The sequence below is a fragment of the Camarhynchus parvulus genome, chromosome 7 (assembly GCF_901933205.1).
Source record: "Camarhynchus parvulus chromosome 7, STF_HiC, whole genome shotgun sequence".
NCBI classification, from domain to species: Eukaryota; Metazoa; Chordata; class Aves; order Passeriformes; family Thraupidae; genus Camarhynchus; species Camarhynchus parvulus.
In genome coordinates this window covers 1,639,329-1,662,245 of record NC_044577.1, presented here as the reverse complement: position 1 = coordinate 1,662,245, position 22,917 = coordinate 1,639,329, and the positions used below count along the sequence as shown (strand labels likewise).

The following is a 22,917-nucleotide window of genomic DNA, read 5'->3' as shown; positions in this document are numbered from 1 at the left end:
ACCAGAGCCCAGAAACAATTATCTCCTGCTAACTCCATCAATAACCACACACACCAGCAGCACCAGTGTGGCTTTTCCATCTGACTCTTCTTCCATCTCCAAAATCAGGGAGACAAACACCAAGGTGGAAATGTCCCACCTGGAACAGCCCTGGTCCCAGGGCATGAGCCAGAAGGATTGCACCCTCCCAAAACAACCCCACACAGGGTGACACTGGCACAAACCTGACACAGGATGGGAAATCCCATTTGCCAACATGGTTCAAAGCTCTTTTGCCACTGTCTTGTGTGATTCAAATCTAGATTTGTATGGATTGCCTTCTCTCCAACAAACATTGACCTTAACAAATGCAACTGAAGACACATGAGAGGAATTTTGGTTGGTTTTTTCTAACCCCCTGCTGTCAGATCTTTTCTTCGTGCCTCACTTTGTGCATCCCGAAGAGCTACCCCAAATGCCATGCAAGAAAATGGGGATAAATTAAGAGGGCAGGCAATTCTTGTTCCTATCTAAACAAAATTTGGAGCTGACAGAAAATGAATTTCCAGTCTTTCCTTCTGTTATGAAAAATTCATCCAAAGACTTGTCTCAACTTTGTGTAACCCACAACTGAAAAGCTATTTCTGGCAGCCAAAATATGTGGACACAAAACATTTCTAGTTCTTTCCCATGTCATGTTTGGACAAAAAATAGGAAAGGAAAGCTCATAATTTTAATTGTGAACTCACACATTTCACTGAAGGCATAGCCTGACATTTTTCTACCAGTCAATTGAAATCTAAAAATACAACCAAGAAGAAAAATCCCCCATCTTATTCCACTTGAGCAGAAAAGTACATCTTTAGTTTAAAAGTTCCTGTCCATACCAAGTCCTATATTATACATAATTTAATATCCACATTATAGATATACAATGTTTCAGATCTCCAAAAAATCAGGTGAGACAAAACTCCTGCCATGCTTTCCAAGCTTTTGGTACAACAACTACAACAAACTCCTTAAATTCCATAATTTTTCAGTTATGAAGCCTCCACTGTTGTTTTGCCAGTGGGGGAACTAGTGGTGTATCTGAAACACACTAAAAACCCCTCAAAATCTCAATTTATTGGTTATAAGTTTGAACACAGCAAGTAATAATTTGAAATTTGCAAACTGTGACTCGGACGAAACCCCTGACCTGCAAAGGCCAGAGTTATCCTCACAAAAATTCAAAGTGCAATGAGCTCTAAGAGGCATGAACTCAGAATGAAGCAGGAGAATGGAATACCAACTCACATTATTCCAATTATTCTGACAGAACTGGAGTTAAGGACCTGACCTCCCTCCCAAACACCTCTCTACCTGAAGTACTTGTAGTGCATCCCATACTGAAAAAATTCTTTAAACATTCCCCTGCTTCAGAGCATCACAGAAGGGTTTGGGTTGGAAGTGCCTCTCAGTTGCCAGCACTGCTAGGACTGAAGGAGTCCCCCAAAACAACCACCAGGAAGTTCCACAAAAATTTTAGCAAGATATTATTTTCAATTTGAACAATCTGACAACACAGAGCTGGGTGGGAAAGTGGCAAACGAGGCAATGCAAAGGCTGAGGTTGTTACAGAAATGGAAATTGTTATCACCAATGCACACCACAAGTGGTTAGAAAGCTGTAACTATTCAAGATTGGGTTTTTTTTTCTTTAAAGATGATCCAAACTCAGCTCCCTTTTCCTGCTGAGGGTGAGAGTAACTGAATCGGGGGATGCTCATGAGCACATGGCAGGTGTGGGCATCAAGGTTTGACAGCAAAAGGAAGAAAAAGCCCACTCAGTGCAGCTGGAGGTGCTTTACTTAGAATTGGTCAAACAAAAAACGAGCTTTTTAGCACCACTGAATACATCCAGATTACAATCTCCAGCTGTTCATAGCCTCAAAAACGCTCAGCTCATTCCTTCCCTAAAAACTCTTCCCCACTCTGACTCTCACCTCAGTCAGCTTCACCATTTGGAGGTGAACACTCTTTTAGGAGAATAACCCCTCCCCACTGTCTCCTTCATCCCTTTGGATCCTGATGAAAGGCTGAACCTCTCTGAGGTCAGCAGCTGTGAGACAGCCCTGGGCTGAGCAGCAGGAATTGCTGGAAGGAGGAGCAGAAGAGCCAGGGAAAGAAGAAGCAGGGGTGAAGGCATCTCCAGTTGCTGCAGAAGGGGGAGAAAAGTTTGCAACTCTCCTATTCTTTTTTTTTTCCTATTCTTCAAGAAAAACTGAATTTTGAGATGGGTAAGACAAGATTGTCCAAATTATTATCTCAATGTTTGGCTTTCAAATACAAAATACACCAGAGTATGTGATCAGACTCCTGGAATGGAAAACTCATGATGAGAATCCATGTTTTTATTTAAACCTTCCCTGTTTTCTTCTACAACAGCAAAGACCTGATGCTTCATGTTCTCCAGGTATCTTGGAAGAGGTGACTGATATTTATCCTCTGGTGAGCCAAAATCCAGAATTCAGCTGGGTTTGCCTGAACTATTGGATCACCTTGGGTGGCTTTTCCACACAGAGTCAGCACTGGGACTCTGCTGCTTTGGAAAAAGGCAACACCAGTTTCCTTTTTAAACATGAAATCAGATCTCCTGGGCACAAACTCCAGCTCCTAAAGAGCACTTTGCCTCTCCTGCTGCTCTGGGATGGGAATGTTGGCAGGAGAATATTGAATAACTTTAGCTGGAGCCTGCCAAAGGGCCAGGATGCTGGTGGCACACAGCTGCTGGATTAACATCCAACAAGGCAGAACTCCCTGGGGAAACAAAGTGCTCAAAAGGCAAAGAGCTCCAGAAAGAGGGAGAATGAGACTTCTGAAATGGAAGACTGATGGCTCCTGAATAGAGCTGAGGGATGGCAACATCTCACACTCCTGTGCTCCCAAACATCTGGCTCTGCGGAGATGCAGTGTGAGGCTTCCACGGAGCGCTGGGGTTTGTGATGTGAAATGCTCTGGGGGTAAGGACCTGCCCAGGCAAGGCAGCAAGGGAGGCAAGGGAATAAAGCAAAGCCCTGCAGAAAAAGCAGCAGGCTGAGGTTCACCTCTTCTCTGTGTGTGTGTTTATCCTTTAAGATCCACAACCTTGGCAATATCTCACATTTTTCCAAAGGAATAACAGCAGCCTTAAAATCAGGAAGGTCAAATAGCAAGAGGAGTCAAAGAGGGTATAAATCATCTGTGAGAATACAAACAAGTCCAGCTGAGATTCCAAAATCATCCCCCATAAAAGCCACATGACAGAGTGTTGCCAAAATGGGCTGTCCCACTCTGCCCTCTCCCAGCAAGGAGCTCCTGGCACATCCCTGCTGCTGGCACCAGGCATGGGGGGCAGCTTGACCCATGAGCAATCTGGCTGAGAATCAGATTGGGTGGGGGGAAAAAAAACCAAAAAAGAGAAAAAAAGAGCATTGTTTTCTTGCACAAGCATTTTCTTGATGAAGCATGCATCCTGGCTGCATAAATCCTGGGATATGTTCATGGCTGGGGAGAGAAACACCAGCCTTGGGGACAGTCTGGGTAGAGCTGAGGTGGATCAGAAGGATGTTGTGGAAGTTGTCTGCACTGAAGGGATTGTATCTTACAGATACATAATATAACCTCCTATAAATATATATATAAATGGAATATGTTTGTATATTCTATAAATAAATATCTAGTAATCAAGGCTAGGAGTGTGGAGTCTGGGTAGAGCCGAGGTGGATCAGATGTTGTGGAAGTTGTCTGCACTGAAGGGACTGCATCTTATGGATATGTAAGATAACCTTCCATAAATATATATATAAATGGAATTGTATATTTTATAAATAAGTATCTAGTTAGCAAGGCTAGGAGTGTGGAGTCTGGGTAGAGCTGAGATGGATCAGAAGGATGTTGTGGAAGTTGTCTGTAATGAAAGGATTGCATCTTACAGATACATAATATGACCTCCCATAAAAAAAAAAAAATATATATATATAAAATGGAATATGTTTGTATATTTTATAAATAAGTATCTAGTTAGCAAGGCTAGGAGTGTGGAGTTTGGGTAGGGCTGAGGTGGATCAGATGATGTGGAAGTTGTCTGCACTGAAAGGATTGTATCTTATAGATACATAATATAACCTCCCATAAATAAATATATATATATCTATAAATGGAATATGTTTGTATATTTTATAAATAAATATCTAGTTAGCAAGGCTAGGAATGTGGAGTCTGGGTAGGGCTGAAGTTGGTCAGAAGTCGCAGAAGTTGTCTGCACCGAAGGGATTGCATCTTATGGATATATAACCTCCCAAAAATATATATAGATAAAAAATATAATTGTATGTTTTATAAATATTTATCTAGTTAGAAAGGCTAGGAGTGTGGAGTCTGGGTAGGGCTGAGGTGGATCAGAAGGATGTTGTGGGTGTGGAAGTTGTCTGCACTGAAGGGATTGCATCTTATAGATACATAATATAACCTCCCATAAATAAATAAATAAATAAATAATATAAATCAATAAAAATAAAGAAATAAAATATATAAATAGAATATGTTTGTATATTTTATAAATAAATACCTAGTTATCAAGGCTAGGAAAATGTCACCCCCGGTGGAGCAGGACTCAGCACCACTCCCACCCTGGGCTGCTCAGAGGCGGCAGTGAGTACTTCAAATGAGCTAAATATCTATAAATGAGCTAAATATCCTTAGATGAGCTAAATATCCATGCAGGTCACTCCCAGACCCCCTCCTCCTCACCCACAGCACACACCCTTCCTGCCTTCCTCCTGAGCTGCATCAAAGCCTTGGGGGAAATCTCAATGGCTGCCAGGTCACTATGAAAGCACACCAATAAATAAGATTTGCTTTGGGCTCCAGGTGCTAAAATACCACTCAAACCAAGCTTTTCCCTGGTTTAGCATGTGCTGGATCACTTAGAGTGAAAGCAGAGACCAAATTATTGCTGTAAAAGCACCTGCACTTGTGTACAAATATTCTTTTTACACTGGGGGGGTCAGAATGGCTTAGACCAGGAGTCAGAATCCCGAGCAGCCAATCTTTAAAAATAAAAATCACACCTGAAGAAAAGTAAGCGAATATTTTTCCATTTTAAGCATGTGCCAAAATCGCAAGGAAAGTTCTGACTTCCAAATATCAAAGAAATAAAAATGCACAAGTTCTCAGTCCTTTAGCTCCTACAACTAATTGCTTTGGAGCAAGAGAACTTCCTTTCTGTGGCTTTGTTGCAAACCCCTGGAACTAAAGAGCACCAGAATAATGGCCTCAGTCGGGGTTAGTGAGGTGAAGCACAGCTCAAAGTATTCCTGAGAACACTCTTCTGAACACTAAGCATATGTTTCAAAAAATAAAAAAAAAGGGGGGAAAGAAACACAAAGAGGAAGAAAAAAAATCCAAAATCAGTTTTCTAGTATCCAGATATAATGAGCAATGACTTTGGTTTCTTCTGACAAGCAAGCCTGAAAAACCAAACCAAAAAAGCAGCAATCAAGCTCTACCTCTTTGAAAATATTACCATGGCACATGTGCTCTCACCACGGAAAACAGGAGGGAAATGGAAGGGACTGATATCAAACAGCAAACTTTTTGCCTTTTCTTTGAAGGGAAGTACAGAAATGCTGACATTCAACGTGAAACAACGAGGGGGCAAAATCAGGATGCACTTGATGTGGCAGATATTGAGCATAAATTAAGATCAAACAAGTCTGGTTAAGCAAATCCTTCACGAAGCAGAGATGTGCAAACAACAGAGGGGATGCCACAGCAGGGAGCTGTGGAAACCCAGAGCACTGGGAATATTTCTGTGTCTGCTCTGGGGTGCCCTGACCCCCAGGGGAGCATTGACTTTGACCCTCATTCATGGAGAAAGTTTCCTAGAGTTCAAGATAGACCAGAATCCACACAAGTGTGAAATAGGTTATAGAGAGTAGTGTAGGTGTATCACTTAAGTGGGAAATTTAGGTTTGGGGATTTTTAGCATGTTGTGGATGGAAGCAAGATGGAGGGCACAGGGTGTTGTACTGGGTTTCTTCTTTATGCTTCTTCTTCCTTCTTCTTCATGGGTTTGGGTGGCATTTTGTAATTGGGTGGAAAAGTCTGCATTGCAGCTCTGTGGGATCAGTTATTGGCTTAAAAGGGAAAATAATCTAAGTGTAAATTCTTAATTGAATAGTTTAGCTTTAAAAGACCTTGTAACAAGAGATTGTTGGCCATTTTTTGCCTTCTAATGAAAAGCTGCTGAACTCATGGTTGTGAGGCTGTTTTACTGATAAGAAAAAATAAACACCTGAATCCAAACACGAATTACTGCCCCAAGTGCCTTCAATCCAGACCCAGAAAAACCGAGAACTGACCCCCCCCAGGGAGGCAGGGCTGGGTGTTGCCCAGGGCCTGGCCAAGGAGAAGGGGTCAGGGGTGCAGTCAGGTGCTGTACTCACTCTGTGCCTCGCAGTCCACGCAGTGGGAGTTGCCTCTGATGTTCCTGATGGACTGCAGGGCCATGGCCTCGTTCTGGCTGGTCAGGCGTGACTGCGGGGAGCCAGAGACACCAGTGAGCAGCAGGAACCCAAAATAACCCCAATGACACCACTGTCAGCTGAATGAGCAGCTAACCCCAAAGCTCAGACCAAGGTCAAATGAATACAGTCCAGGAACCTCAAGTCTTGATTTGCTTCTCAAGGAACAGTGGTCCTTGGCACCTCCCAGACTTTTGGGGTCCCCAGCCTGGATTCTAACAGAGGGAAATGGAGCTTGAGAATGAACCCTGCTTTTCCCAAGAGCAGCAGCCACACTGTAGGCTTGCTTCTTGAGATAGATGAGACAAGAATATTATTTTGCAAAATCAATTTCTTTTATTGATGTGTGTGCTTGTGCTAATGAAGACTAAGGGACGGTTTGCAGAAGAGGCTGGAACTTTTTCATCATCCAAAGGTCAGATTTCACCCGGTGGCTCCCCTTTAAATGGTCCCCACAATGACCTGCCCATGACCTCTGCTGGGGGAGACTCTCCTGATGTACAGGCAGCTCAGCTCTACCCAACTGTCCTAGGCTGGAAATGCAAGATGTGCCTGGAGGTGTGAATTCTATTCTGTATCTGCTAGAGCTGGGACAGTTCTCTTCTGTTCAGTGGGCAGTTTTCTTTATCTCTCCCACAAATCAGTCCTCCCTCGGGGAAATATCTTGTGTTCATGGGCCATTGAGTGTCACTGCATGACTGATCAAATTACATCATCCCATTGGGAGAAGCTCCGCCCAGGGGGAGGAGCCAAGCATTCCTTCCTGGATATAATCTGACAGTTGGAACACCACAGCACCTTTCCCACTGGATTCCCAGAGGAAGACCGGACCAATCTACACCACCACTGGATCTTCAGAGGGAAACTCCACCCTTCTACAGGATCACTGCTCCAACAGAACCACACCTGTCTCTGCAGGAGGACTGCAGCCACCCTTTAATGGGACTGCTGCCAACACCCTGGCACACAGGGAGTCAGGCCACACTCTCACTCTGTCAGGGTTGTTTTGTATTACTGCATTGGTTTGGGTTTTTTTTCCTTCCCTACTAAAGAACTGTTATCCCTGCTGCCATATCTTTGCCTGAGAGCCCCTTAATTTCAAACTTATAACAATTTGGAGGGAGGGGGTTCACATTTTCCATTTCAGGGGAGGCTCCTGCCTTCCTTAGCAGACACCTGGCTTTCCAAACCAAGCCACCAACTAATCTGCCTTGAGGGCTACCTGAGGGTGTGATTTAAGTAGGACTTGTGGATGTCCACCTGGAGACACAACTGCCACGGGACACTTGCTAAACCTGTCCACCCAACTGCCCTTTGCTGTTCCAGCCAGTTCTTCTGACATGATTTGGGAACCCAGTGAGAAAAACCTCTCTGAGCCATTGCCCAACCACTCTTTATCCTTTTGCATTCATCTTTTTATGTAGGTGTTAATGTACAAACTTCCCCTTCTGTGCTCTAATAACACACATTCATTTCAGAATGTGTGAATCCATGCTAAGCAAGAAACATGTAAGCTGTGATTTTCCTCCATCTCAGGAATATATGTTAGAAAAAACTCATTTTGAAACACAAAATGGGAAGTAAATTGTGTTATGATGATGGTAATTACTGGTGTTTGATCCAGTCTGGCACACCAGGGCAATGAAGGCAGGCATTCATTTAACAACATGAGTCTCTTCCTTGCATATAAAATCATGAAAGACAACTGTTAGGTGGGTAATATTCAAGGATCTACAGTTCTGGACTGAAATGACCAACAATTATTGGCCATTTCTGTCCCTCAATCACCACTCAGCACCTTGCTCTCTCCTGTAAAATGTTTACAGACACCTGCCCTCAAGACAGAGAAGTTCTCCCAAAATGAGCATTGGCTGAAGATATCTCAGATTCTAAGCATTTGTTTGAATGTTTAAAATTTGTTTTGACAGGAAAGGTGAGCAGATTCCTTCTGTCATCAAAGGAAAGCATTCCAAGGGGGAAAACTGCTCCTTCTAGACCATGTTCTTCCCTCAGAGAGCTCCAACCCTGCTCAGCTGTGGGGGGAGCACACACACCTTAAGGGGTAAGGGCTTAAAATCCAGAATTTGCTGTCCTCCTAATGATGCCCTGACCCATGGCTTATTGCCAGCATTGCTGTGTGCCCCATACCTTGTTCTTGCTGCTCTCACAGGACTGTAAACTGGCCAGGATCTGGCTCTCTATGGCTTGGACCCACGCATCCCTCTCTTCGTAGGTGGTTGCTTCAAAGTGCCAAGTCTGGCCCGTGAGAGAGACAATGATAAACTCAAAGTTTTCTTCTTGCTCTGGAAAAAAAAAAAAGGAAAAAATAAATGCAATAGGAAGAAAAGATTAAGTTAAGGACAGAGAAAAGAACAATCTTGGTTGGTAAGAACTTGTGTTACTCAATGGTTTTAAGCTGAAGGAGGGTAGATTTAGATGGGATACTGGGGAGAAATTCTTTCCTGTGAGGGTGGGGATGCCCCTGGATCCCTGGAAGTGCCCAGTGTCAGGCTGGATGGGGCCTGGATCAGCCTGGGACAGAGGAAGTTGTCCCTGCCCATGGCAGCGGGTGGCACTGGATAATCTTGAAGGTCCCTCCCAATCCAAACCATTCAGGGATTGTGCAAATCCTGTAAGTGCAGGTCTGGATCCTGCCCTGCACAGTGCACCAGGAAACAACCAGGATCCACTCTTTTCTCTCCAAATGCTGTGCAGGTAAAGCAGTGGTTTGGGTAAATACTCAGTCCCAGTGTTTGTGAGCTTGGAATCGAGTCTGTGCCTTAATCAAACATAAAGTGGCCAACAAGCATCATTCAGATTTAAACCTGAGGTGCTAAAAGCTGCATAATGTAAAAATCAAAGGGTGCCACAAAACAAAAGATGAATGGACCACAAAGAGCTGACAATACAGAAAATGTAACAATTTACCCTCTTCTTTCATGCAGTTTTTAGAAACACAGATATATTAAAGCAGATGTGGACATTTTCTCCTCTACAGCATAAATACTGGGATAATAATAATAATAATTACTGGGCTATAATACAGGATTAAAATCAGTTCAACCTATTCAACATCCACATCTGACATGGGAGATGAGAAAATGATCTGAGAAGCCAGGAGAGAGGGTCAGTGAAACATCCTTAGGGCTGCTGGAGGAGGAGGACAAGTATTCAGGCCAGAGGAGCAGCACATGGAAATACCAGCAGCACTGAAATAAATGGACACACACCCCACCTACACATGGGACATCAATGCCAAATTAAAAAAAAAATCAAGGAAGCTGAAACAGAGTTAAGTGCAATTGGGATGGGCTGGCACGAAGCATGAAAGGAAAAGAATAATAGAGCACAAAATTCTGGTGAACATCAGCCCTAACGAGCTTCAGAGAGAACATTTTCTCTGGTAATGACTGATTATATATTCAGAGCCATGGCACTACTGTGTTCCCTCATCATCCATAAACAGGCAAAGATCAGGGACAAACCCAGCAGCAGATTTAAGGGCAGCACTGCTGGCAGCTGTGTTCCCAAGCTGGGGGACAAGGGCTTTTCTTGGATAAGCTCCATGTCATGCTGTAAGGGTGCCTCAAAGGCAGCAGGAGGTGACTTGGCACCTCCAGGTGGGGATAAACACAGAGCTGAATGTCATTTTCAGGTGCAGGGAGATACCTGAAGGTGCAGTTTTACTGGAAAACAGTGCATGGGGTAAGTGAGAAAAGAAATCATGGAATGTCCAGAGTTGGAAGGAATCCAGAAGGATCAGACCCACAACAAGCCCACCCTGTCCATCCCTGGAGCATTGTCCAAACCTTCCTGGAGCCCTGGCAGCCCTGGGACTGTGCCCATTCCCTGGGGAGCCTGGGCAGTGCCCAGCACCCTCTGGGAGAAGAACCTTTTCCTAAAAGCCAACCTAAACATCCCCTGGCACAGCTCCATGTCATTCACCTGGGTCAAAGATGAATGATGCACAGCTACAAGTGTTCCACTTTAGCAACACAGTATTCCAGACAAACAGGTAGAAACATTACCCAAAATGCCATGAATTAATCATGGCCAAAGGCTCGTTTATCAAGCAGAGCTTTCAGGGTTTCCTGAGGAAGGTCTAAGAGGAACAACTCCACAATAAATGAAGTCACATTCAGCCCTGTGCATTGTCTCCTGTAGGACAACACAGTTAAGGTCTCTGCAGCACCACTGACTCCTCTGATCTCCTCTTTAATGATGCTGACCACACACATGGAGCTGGTTTGCCCAGGAGAAATAAGCCCAGGAGAGCTGCAGCACATTTCCAGGTGGGGCTGGAAGAACATTTTGAGATCCAGAGAAGAAAACGGAGCTGAGGAAAGGTCTGGAGCCCCAGGAGGGGCTGAGTGAGCTGGGAAAGGGGCTCAGCCTGGAGAAAAGGAGGCTCAGGGGGGCCCTTGTGGCTCTGCACAGCTCCTGACAGGAGGGGACAGCCAGGGGGACAGGGACAGGAGGAGAGGAACAGCCTCAGGCTGGGCCAGGGCAGGCTCAGGGTGGACATCAGCAGGAATTTCTGCATGGAAAGGGGGCTCAGGGCTTGGAATGAGCTGTCCAGGCAGGTTTGGAGTCTCCATCCCTGGAGGGCTCTAAAAGATTTGTAAATGTGACACTTGGAGACATGGATTAGTGGTGAACGTGGCAGTGCTGGATTAACTGCTGCACTTGATCTTGTAGGTCTTTTCTAACCTTAATAATTCCATGATTCTATAGCCACCGAAGCTTCAGATTTACTCCCCAAAAAGCTGTGCTGGTTGAAGGCATCCTCCTTAATTTTTTCTGCTTAAACACACCAATATTTTATTTTTTTTCCCCCAAGCTCAACTGTGAAACAAAGCAGCAGTGCCTGTTCCACATCAGCCCCAGGGCAATTCCTTCAGAAGACAAGGAACAAACCTGGTCCTGTATGTCCTTAAGCACAGCACACAGGAACAGGAAAATCCAGGCAGGAGGATGAAGTTGTTCACTTTTTACTCTTCAGCCAAATTATAGCTTGTGCTATTTAAATCCCTGTGAGCCCAATCACAAAATTTTATTAAACAGTTTTCCATGTTTAACAGTTATTCATGGAAAGGTCCACGATAATAGTATTTTAGCACCATCAACCTGTCGAAATCAACCTGCCCAATTACTCCAAACTACATTAATAACACCGGATATTACACTAATTGTGTCCAGTTTCTATGCAGACGAGGTCCCACGGGGCTAATTTTGCATCCTCAGGGGCAAGCAACTCAGCCATCAGCCTGATTTCACCAGGAATCCTTCCTCATTACACAAGTCCAGGCTGTCAAACTTTTTTTTTTTTTTTTAAAGAAAAAAAGGTTAATGGGCCAATCAGTCATCAATTATTTCCTGGAAGGGCAGCAGAGGAAGGGTTAAAGTGTGAAGAACCAGCTGCCACTGACTTCCATTTGGAAGTTATTATCAACAGGAGATGTCTAAAATGCTGTTGTTGTTTGGTTTACTTTTTTTTTGGAAGAGGGAAGGGTGGCTGGGATGGGAAATGAGCCAAAACTGTGAGATTGTGATGATATGGAGGGAAAAGCACAAGGGGTTTTTTCTTTTAGTGGAAGCCCACATGGAATCTGTGAATTTTAGGGTGCCCAGCTGTGGCTGCCCCATCCTTGGAAATGTTCCAGGCCAGGTTGGATAGAGCTTGGAGCACCCTGGGATAGTGGGAGGTGTCCCTGCTCATAACAGAGGTGGAATGGGATGGGCTTTAAGCTCCCTTCCAACACAAATCATTCTGGGATTCCAGGGACACTTCTCACCGTCATCTTTCCACAGCCAACTCCATTTAACCCAAGTTCACAATTTATTTTGCTCTGCCAAAAAAACAGACACTGCCACAGCCCACCCACTTCTGGAAAACAAAGAGATAAAATTTCTCAGGAGCAATGGATTGTGGAAGAAAAAACAAACGTTCAGGGCATGGCCCCCCCTGCCTTCCCCATGCCATGTGTTTGTGATGTGGGACTGGGATCAGGTTTAGAAACCCACACTGAAAATTACCACAGGATACAATTAGTCCATAACTTGTTCCAGAGAGCTCCATTTTTAGTCAGTGGAATGTGGGGAAAACACATGTCCAGAAGCACTCACACCTCCTGGTACCTCTCAGGAGTGGCTCTGAATAATGTGCACAAATCACTTGGTCTCCATTCCCACTCCCCTCCTATTCTACTCTCACTGTTAAGAACTGCATAAATAACACCTTGCACCAGTGAGGGGCACAATTCCAAGTCACAAAATCCTAGAAGATCAGGTTGGGAGGGACCTCAAGGAACACCTGTTCCAACCTTTCAGCAAGTCAAGGGCTCCTTTCTGCTGTGCAGAAATCACACCCATCCTGAAAGCTGCCTTTTAAACAAATAAATATCAAGGTACTTCTAAGAGGCATTTATGAGTATTTTGCCAGAATAAGACTGGATTTTCTGGCTTCCAGGCCAACCAGGCTGTGCATTTGTATCTCTGCCCAGCACAGCTGCCTGAGAGCAGAGGATGCTGGTGCTGCTGCTAATTAACAGTAACTCATCATGCACATCTGGAGGGAGGTGCCACTCACACAGGCAACACTTCCCAGGAAGAACAAGTCAAGTGCAGCACCAGAACCCCCTCGAGGGTGTGTTTCAAATGCTCCTGAAGCACCTTCAAGAGCTGAGGTTGCAGCCTGAATCCCAGCCAAGCCTGCCTCAAGTAACACCCAGACCTATTTCAGCTCCTTTTTCATCTCTCCTGAAAATCTCTTCTGCTCAAGCACCACAACCCTTCGTCCTTTCAAAAGGAGGAGAGGGAAGAGCTGCTGGGGTGCCCTGGGAAGCGACAGGAGTTGTTTACAAGCACAATTTGTTTACAACAATTGTGTTATTTACGTCCCACGTGTGTTAGGTCAGTTACCTTTGCCACTCAGTGAGAATCACCCCCCCTCACTTGGCAGATAAGTATGTTTATTAGCAGCCTCAATTAAGGAAATATTTGTGCCATGTCCCACTGGGCATGGCTATGCTAATACTTCTCTCCCCTTTCCAAACCCAGTGTCTAAATCTAATTAGTTTTGAAAATCAACCCCATCAGGACAAGGGAGCTCTGCTGTCACTTGCCCACAGCTCTTGGTAAAGGTTGTGTTCCACTGGAAGAGTTTTATTCTGGTTTAAATCACATTTCTCTGAGTGGTGGAGAAAGGCTGAAGGCACTGAAGCCCTCTCCTTCTTGGGCTCGATGTTTTATTTGGGTGCCAAGACAACTCACGTTGAAAAATTTTTAAAAATTCAGTTTAGACAGAAAAATTTTTTAAAATCCAGTTTAGATGTAACTTCCTGCATGGCAGCAACAGCATGAGTTTAAAACCAAAGGTAGCTTGGGACTTCACAAGTATCCAAACAAAAATGTTTTCCCTCAGTGCCCAGCCAATCCAACCAAAATCAAACATGCAACAGTAAGGAGGGGGAAAATCAGGATTTAATATCTTTATCCATGCAGAGTACAGGTTTTTAATTCCTTAAAGATAATCCTGCTGTGCTGCAAAATCATTGAATCAAAGGTTGGTTTGAGCTGGAAGGGACCATAAAGCTCATCCAGCTCCACCCCTGTGACAGGACACCTTCCACTATCCCAGGATGCTCCAAGCCCTGTCCAACCTGGCCTGAAATCTGTTGGTACAGGAGAAATTATCCTGTATCTTAATAACACTGCCATGACAACAGGCACAAGGTACCCTTAAAACCAGAGTGGGGTTTGTTTTAAGCAGAACTCACTGCTATTTATATACTATATAAATATTATATACTCACTGCTATTTATACTCACTGCTATTTATATAATATACTATTATAGACTGTATACTAGTATAGAATATTATATACTCACTGCTATTTATATAATATATTATTATAGACTGTATACTAATATAGAATATTATATACCCACTGCTATTTATATAATATACTATTATATACTGTATACTAGTATAGAATATTTTATACTCACTGCTATTTATATAATATTATATATTGTATACTAGTATAGAATATTATATTCTCACTGCTATTTATATAATATACTATTATATACTGTATACTAGTATAGAATATTATATACCCACTGTATTTATATAATATACTATTATATACTGTATACTATTATATACTGTATACTAGTATAGAATATTATATACTCACTGCTGTTTATATAATATACTATTATATACTGTATACTAGTATAGAATATTATATACTCACTGCTATTTATATAATATACTATTATATATTGTATACTAGTATAGAATATTATATTCTCACTGCTATTTATATAATATACTGTTATATACTGTATACTAGTATAGAATATTATATACTCACTGCTATTTATATAATAATATTATATACTGTATACTAGTATAGAATATTATGTACTCACTGCTATTTATATAATATACTATTATACGCTGTATACTAGTATATAATATTATATACTCACTGCTATTTATATAACATACTATTATATACTGTATACTAGTATAGAATATCATATTCTCACTGCTATTTATATAATATTACCTATTTTTCCCCCTAAAAAAGGGTTGCTTCAAGCCTGGCTGCCTGCAACAAGGAGCACGTGGGACTTTCTCATTTGGCTTCCTATGGAAAACCACCCAAAATCTGACAGCTAAAGAGTTTGGACAAACTCTAACATGAATGAAAGTAAGATTTCTTGTAATGAGAGAGATCTGATGGAGGAGTAACTCCGCAATTTTGGGATAAGGCAGGGGTTGGGTTCTGCTCCCAGGGAACAGGGACAGGAGGGGAGGGAATGGCCAAGGCTGGGCCAGGGGAGGCTCAGGGTGGACATCAGCAGGAATTTCTGCTTGGAAAGGGTGCTCAGGGATTGGAATGCAGTCCCCATCCCTGGAGGTGTCCAGGGAACACCTGGAGGTGGCACTCAGTGCTCTGGGCTGGGGACAAGGTGGGCATCAGGCACAGCCTGGGCTTGATGGGCTGGGAGGGCTTTTCCAACCTCAGTGACTCTGTAACACCCTCAGAAGGCTGAGTCCTTCAGCTGGGATCCCACACGTAGGGAAAATCCCACCCAAACCCTTATTTTTGCTATGAAACAGCCAGGAGAGAGCAGCCCCTCTGATGGGGAAGCCCAAGCACAGAGTCCCCTCATGCTGGGGATTATTGAGGCCTTAGGATTTCAGCTTTTCTATTTTTCCTGTATTTGTAATCCTGCAACTCTTTAGTGTAAAACTCTAAACTCCATATAAAGTGTTCTCTACTGCTTTCCCATTTTGGTCAGCCACAACAATTCCTCTCTAGGCCTGGGAATCAAGGACACCCTGAGAGATGGAAACAAAAGTGAGCTGGAGGAGCAAACTTGGAGTCAATGACTTCATTACCTGCAGCTGTAATTGGGAGATGAACCCCCAATATGCAAATGGACCAAACATATAAAAGTGTGATAACCCATGACCCATTGTCCATTTTTTGGGTGTAGCCCCTGAAGACCCTTCAAGAAATAAAACTGCTTTTTATTCCCTTAATTCTGTCTGGCCTTTAGGTAGCACAAAAATCACCATCACCTACCCAGAGCAGCACCTGGGCTGCAGCTTCCCCCAGCTCCAGCTGTGATCTGCCCGCCTGGCAGCACACCCAGAGCACCTAAAAACACCAGCAGGGACTTAAAAATGATTGGAGAGCTTTCCAAACCAGGGCTGAAGCTGAGATATTTTTTTTTTTTTGGTGTGTGGATAGGTGTGAGTGGCACTGAGCAAGCGTGTGCCAAGGAGCAAAGCAGATTTGTTATTCCTGACTGTCATCTCCCATCATCATTCTCTTTTTTGAAAGCATAATTATCCAAACATGTGGTTTTTAATACTTCCAATGCTCATTAACTCCACATTTGCATGTCTCACCATTCCAGCTCTCTCACAGTACCAGCTCAGAGCTGAGAACATTGAACCTCCGGCTTTTGGGGGGGATAAAACATCCAAAAAATGATACATTTGCCCAATTTTAGAATTTCATTTTGATGCTGTGTCTCAAAACTTTCTGGGTCATGGCCAGCAGGACTGTGTTTCCATACCAAGGTGCCTTCAGTACTTAGTTTGATCAGTAGGATAAAATATCCTCAAATCAGACAGGCCCTACCAAAACTTGATCAGTAAAACACAAGGGAATTCCATGTATTTGTTCCTCTGCTGCAGTCTATGAACAGGTAAATAAAAACTCACAAGCTTCTCAAGCACTAAACCTGTAGCAACAAACACACCTGATCAGAGGAAAAATGGGGCTGGGAGGTATAAATTGAAAATTATTAAAGTGTCTTTGTGGAAACAAGACAACCCCAAGACTTATGAATATCTGACAGTCACTCTCTGTCTTTTCATATTTATTTGAAAAGACAATGAAAGGATCAAACCAGCCAGTTTAGCAGCTCTGAAAGGCAATAATTTTACACTTGGGCTGAGAAATGAAATAAAATTATAGTTTAAAAAAAAAAAAAGCTGCCTTAACAAGCTGGAATAAAACCCCACTTTTGTTTCCTGTGCACACTTTGGCAGGGAGAGCCAGGCCCCCAGCAGCAGCCTGGGCTGTAATTGTGCAAAAAAAGGCTGGTGATATAAATCACCAAAGGTTAATGATCAGGATGTGAACAGAGGGACTTGTTTACAGAAATAGCATGCAATTTAAAATTTACAAGAGATGTAATGCCACCGCTTGGCAATCACTAAAATCAACAGCCCAGAAAACAGTGACATTAAGAAAAATATTACAGTTCTAATCATTCCAAAATAAGTCAATTAGTGTTAGGGCATGAGCTGGCGATTACTTGACCCATTTGGTTCGCACTTAAGTGAAGAGTAAAAAAAAAGCCCCCTCCCTTATAGCGAGATTACTGAGTTGTGACCTATTTTGCATTCCCTGTTCCTTACACCATCCCTCTTCCATGCTGCTGGAGATGCTGGTGGTGGATTTTTTCCTCCCCCCCTCCTCCTTGCTTGGTTTGCGACTCATTCTGACCTTTGCCATTTGTAATAATAATAAAAAATAATATATATATTAAAAAAAAAATAGAAGTTTGTAATTGTGTTGTTTGAAGGTGCAGAGGAGAGGGGGAGGGAAATAAATACATAAAATTCCATGTGCTATTATACAGAAGGCATGATGGGTGCCTTGGGTGGGGGAAAAAGAAAGCAATGTAAGTCAATTTGTGAACTTTGGCACTGGGTGACCTTTAGAAATACAACAATATCCAGAATTTACAAGCAAGAGTAGCACATGCAAATGACCCGGCACTGTCTCGCCTCTGGATTAGAGCTGCAAAGAGCATTATGGAGAAGGCTTGCACAAAACAAATTAAGATTGTTACTTAAATGTCATGGCACACTATTGTATTTGGCTACAGATCATTACACCTGATACTAACACTTTTAAAAACTGTAATAACTTGGGAAATATTACATTGAGTGCCCACATGGAGAAAGGGAAAATATATATATATATATGTGTATCTCTTAAAAAAAAAATAAATAAAAGGAGAAAATGGGTTCCTGAAGTAATTTAAACATCACCACTCCACGACTAGAGGGAAAGGTCAAAATTTAAGTAAGCTGAAAGGAACATGAATGGCAAAACAAAAGGCACGAACAGAAAGATGAAAAGACCAAGTGGAATGACTCTGCAAACACGGGGTGGAAACAAACACGCATGCTTGGGGCAAATCTCATCTCCAGGGGGAGAGGGAGAGGGGCAAGGAGGGTGAAATTCTGCAGAAGTGGGTTAAAAAAAGGTGGGGGGAGAGAGGAGGTGTTTGTCTGGGACAGGTGGGGTTGTTACCTTCGGTGTTGGTGCTGCTGCTGCTGTAAATATTTCGCAGGCTACCAACACGGTTTAGTTTCCAAGCTTTGCGTTTGGCTGCGTCCAGAGAGCAGGAGGGGAAGAGAGAAAAAAAAAAAATAAAAAGGAGAATAAAAATAAAGAAAAAAAGAAGGGGAAGGAAGAAAAAAAAATTTTGTTGGTTTTTTTTTTTTTCAATGAAAAAGGAGAGAAAAGAAACATCAAAAAGCATGTGAAGTAAAATCCAAGCACGAGCCCGTTCACACGTGAAGAGCTACACACAGAAAATGCACACAAGGACCACTCAGCCCCTGCAATCCATGGCCAGGGTGGAAAACCTCATATTCAGAGTGATTCTTCTTTCACTCACCACAACATGACACGATTTGACAAGATTAAATGGATCTGCTATTGGAATAGACAAAAACAGACCAGTAGAAGTTAAAAAAAAAAAAAAAAAAAAAAAAAAAAAAAGAAAAAAGGCAGGAAGTATTTGTGCAGAAGATACAGGACTGGACAAAACAGCTACTGTAAAATGTGATTTACTTCACGACAAAACACAGCCAGACAAGAGCTCCTTTTCCTCCAAAAGCCTGTGGGGATCACTTGGTGCCCAGAGTTCACCCTTAGACCTCTTTTTACATCACCACCTTCAGAAACTGAGGTGATGATGTAATGACCTTAAACCCTCATCCCAGCAAATGTTCTTTGTAGCACTGAGCTCAGAGGAAGCAGAATCATAAAATCCCAGAATGGTTTGGGTTGGAAGGGACCTCAAAGCCCATCTTGTTCCACCCCCTGCCATGGGCAGGGATATTTTTCACTATCCTAGGCTGCTCCAAAATTCCTCCCCCACTGCAAAATCAAAGTGTTTATTTGGAAAGGAGGGGGGGAAAAAAACCCCTCTATTTTTTACAGAGAATAGCCACACCCTTGTTTTATTAGAATTGACCTAAACTTTGAGATCCTCTGAGCTGCTCAAAAATCTGGCTCAAAAGCACCCTGCTCCCAGGCTCATTAGGGGAGAGCACATTGTCACCCTCTTTAGAATCTTTAAGTTAGGCTGGGTTTCCTCACACAGGGACCAGATGAAACATCTGAGTACACCAGGACACCTGAGAGCCACTGGAAGAACAGGGAACTGCTGGGATTGCCCTGTCTGGAAGTGTAAATGGCATTTGGATGTGGGACAGGGTTTGGTGCTGAGTTGGTTGCTGGACTCAAGAAGTCTCCTAAGGGACCTCAGACCCTTCTCCCTCCCACCACAGATGTCCCTCACTCTTTAGGATGTCACCCACACCCCCCAACACAGCCAGTTCCAGGACACAATAATTTCAAAAATTCCCTTCAGTATTTATGGGGGAATGAATTTCTGTAATGCCCCAGGGAACTCAGAGCAAACAGCTGCTGACAGGGAGAAGGAACAGAGCCACAGAGTCATTCCAGGCTTTAACAGAAAGCTCTGTTTTCAGCTGAAGAATTAAAGCTGGAAGAGCACTGCCTGAGCCCCCCTGTTGTTAAGCCAGGTATGATTTGAATAAAGCCATCTGCAGGTTTTAATGCTCCATGCTGAAGAGGAGGACACATTCTGAGTGACATCACCAAATCTAAAAGTGTTTCCATTGGGTGCATCCTTCAAGCTGGAAGAATCCTTTCATTTAAAGACCTGTTTAAGATGTCTCTGCACTAGAGAGGCACAATTGCCCTGCAGAAAACTTGTTTCTCCTCTGAAACATTTACATATAAATAGGCAAAATTGAGGTTTGGCACCCCTCTGAAAGGGAAGATGGTCTCCAGTGCACAGAGACCCTTTCCCAGAGCCTTTCCCATTTTTCACATTTTAATGGCACGTTTTGTGTGCAGGAGTGATCCTGCAGCCTGCTTTTCTATTAACCTATTGATGAAATAATCCATTTTAATGTGTTAAGTGTCAGGCCTTTCCCTTCCCTTTCAACAAATGGACTTTTCCCACTGAGATGCTGAGGTCCTGACACATCCACATGCATCCTTTGGCATCCACTGGGCTCCTGCCTGCTTCCTCCAGGTGCTCTCCTGCCTTTAAGGATTCTGTAAGGCTTTGGACACTGCCAAGCAAAGGCTCTGCAGGGTGATTGATGTGCCAGGAGAGCAGAGCCATCCTAGCCTGCCTGCCTCTGGAATTACACACTGCTGTTACCCAGAGCCAGGCTGCAACAGGCCCTGCAGGTCATTAGCTGCCTGCTTTGTCTCTGAATCATTTCCCAGGATATTCAGTTTGTCTGCTCTGGCTTCACTTCCTGGGCCCCAAAGTAAACCCAACAAAAGCTCTTGTTGCCAGCTCCAGAGATACCTATATCTATATCTATATCTATATCTATATCTATATCTATATCTATATCTATATCTATATCTATATCTATATCTATATCTATATCTATATCTATATTCCATATATTCTATATTTATCTATATCTATCTATCTATATACAATCTATAGCTATATCTGTATCTATATCTATCCCTATAGATATATCTAATCTATATCTACATCATCTATATAATCCATATAATCTATATCATCCATATAATCTACATATTTATCTCTATATCATCCATGTAATCTATATATATATACATATCTATGTCTATTATCCAAATCTATTTTTTATATAATATATATATGATTGGGGTTGGAAACCAGTATGTGTGTATATATATATATATATATATATATATATATATATATATACACACACACACCCCTATATATATATATAAAAAATATTATATCTATATCTATCTATCCCTATATCTATATAATCCATATGGTTATATCTATCTATCTATTATCCAAATCTATTTTCTATATCATATGTATATAGAAAATATATATTTTCTAGATATATATATATGATATAGAATATAGATTTGGATATATTTAATATATATATGATTGAAATATATATTTCATATATATAATATTACTTAAATATATATATTTCATATATATGATTGGGTTTGGGGTTGGAAACCAGAATATATATAAATATATAAAAAATCTATCTATCTATCTATCTATCTATCTATCTATCTATCTATCTATCTATCTATCTATCTCTATCTATTCCTATCTCTATATTATCCATATTATATATATCTATATATCTATCTAGATATATATCTATATATCTATCTATTATCCAAATCTATTTTCTAAATCATATATATATAGAAAAAATATATTTTCTATATATATATATGATTTAGAAAACAGATTTGGATAGATTTCTTATATATATGATTGAAATATATATATTTTGTATATATATGATTGGGGTTGGCATTGGAAACCAGTATATTTTATACATAAATGTATTAAAAATATTATATCTATCTCTATATCTAGCTATCCCTATATCTATATAATCCATATTATATATATCTAGATATACATCTATTTATCTAAATAGATATATATCTATATATCTACCTATTATCCAAGTTAATTTTCCATATAATATATATAGAAAATATATATTTTCTATATATGTGATACAGAATATAGATCTGGATATATTTCATATATATTATTGAAATATATACTTCATATATATATATGATTGAAATATATATATTTCATATATATATGATTGGGGTTGGAAACCAATATCTATCTATCTATCTATCTATCTATCTATCTATCTATCTATCTATCTATCTATCTATCTATCTATCTATCTATCTATCTCATATATATAATACTTATGCTTAATCAAAAACCCCCAACTGGTTATCAATAAAATGCTTTAAGAAATACTTCACTATCTAACAGAAAAACTCCACCCCCCCCCCCCAAAAAAAAAGATCTTTAAGGCAGGTTGATTTTTGAAGTAATTTCTGGGAGTGTGTTTTCCTCCAAAAATGCCACCAAGAGGTGTTTCTAACTAAAGATTCCAGAAAAAAAAAAAAAAAACAACAACCAGGCAAACCTTCTCAAACTTCAAACATCTGGAATGAAGTTACCAACTTCCCAGCATTTAATTTGACTTTTCCTGAAGTGGCTAACAGGATTGGCCCTGGGATACTGAGCATACAGGGAAGCTGTGCCTGCCCCATGCAGACCAAGCCCAACATCTGAACAAACACCTGCATGGCCACTGAGCCACAGCCCAAAGTGCCCCATTTACCCCCATTCTGAACCCTCCAGGCATGGGGACCCCAGCACTGCCCTGGGCACCTTTCAGACGAGGAATTGTCCTTGAGCAGGGGTGGTGGCAGCAGCTGCAGCTGTGGCAGGACATCCAGCAGGATGTGGGGACACAGATCAGCCCTTGGCTGGTGCCTCTGAGAAATAAAGATTGCAGCTGACAAATCACTAAAAATTAATCAATTCTCACATTCTCCTTATAACCACTATGGATCCTCACACCAGAGTCTTCAGGTAATCTGGTGAGTATTAACTTCCATTTTACCTTATTATTGAAAACACGAAGCATATATTAATCTAGGATTTCTTACAGTGAGGTTTGTTCTAATTTAATTAAACACTGAGGCCTC

At 41.8% G+C, this 22,917-nt stretch overlaps 1 protein-coding gene across 9 annotated transcripts in view; it reads right to left on the bottom strand.

The window, feature by feature from the left end:
- AGAP1 (ArfGAP with GTPase domain, ankyrin repeat and PH domain 1) overlaps positions 1 to 22,917 on the bottom strand; it is a 324,567-nt gene that overhangs the window by 39,945 nt on the left and 261,705 nt on the right. For 5 of the 9 annotated variants that reach the window (XM_030952238.1, XM_030952236.1, XM_030952232.1 and 2 more), the window contains 3 exons: positions 18,382 to 18,459; positions 8,672 to 8,826; positions 6,446 to 6,536 (listed from right to left, as the gene is read on the bottom strand). In XM_030952238.1, coding sequence (XP_030808098.1) covers positions 6,446 to 6,536; positions 8,672 to 8,826; positions 18,382 to 18,459 — 324 coding nt within the window. The remainder of the gene's footprint in view (positions 1 to 6,445; positions 6,537 to 8,671; positions 8,827 to 18,381; positions 18,460 to 22,917) is intronic. The other 4 variants (XM_030952239.1, XM_030952240.1, XM_030952234.1 and 1 more) reach the window with 1 other exon arrangement.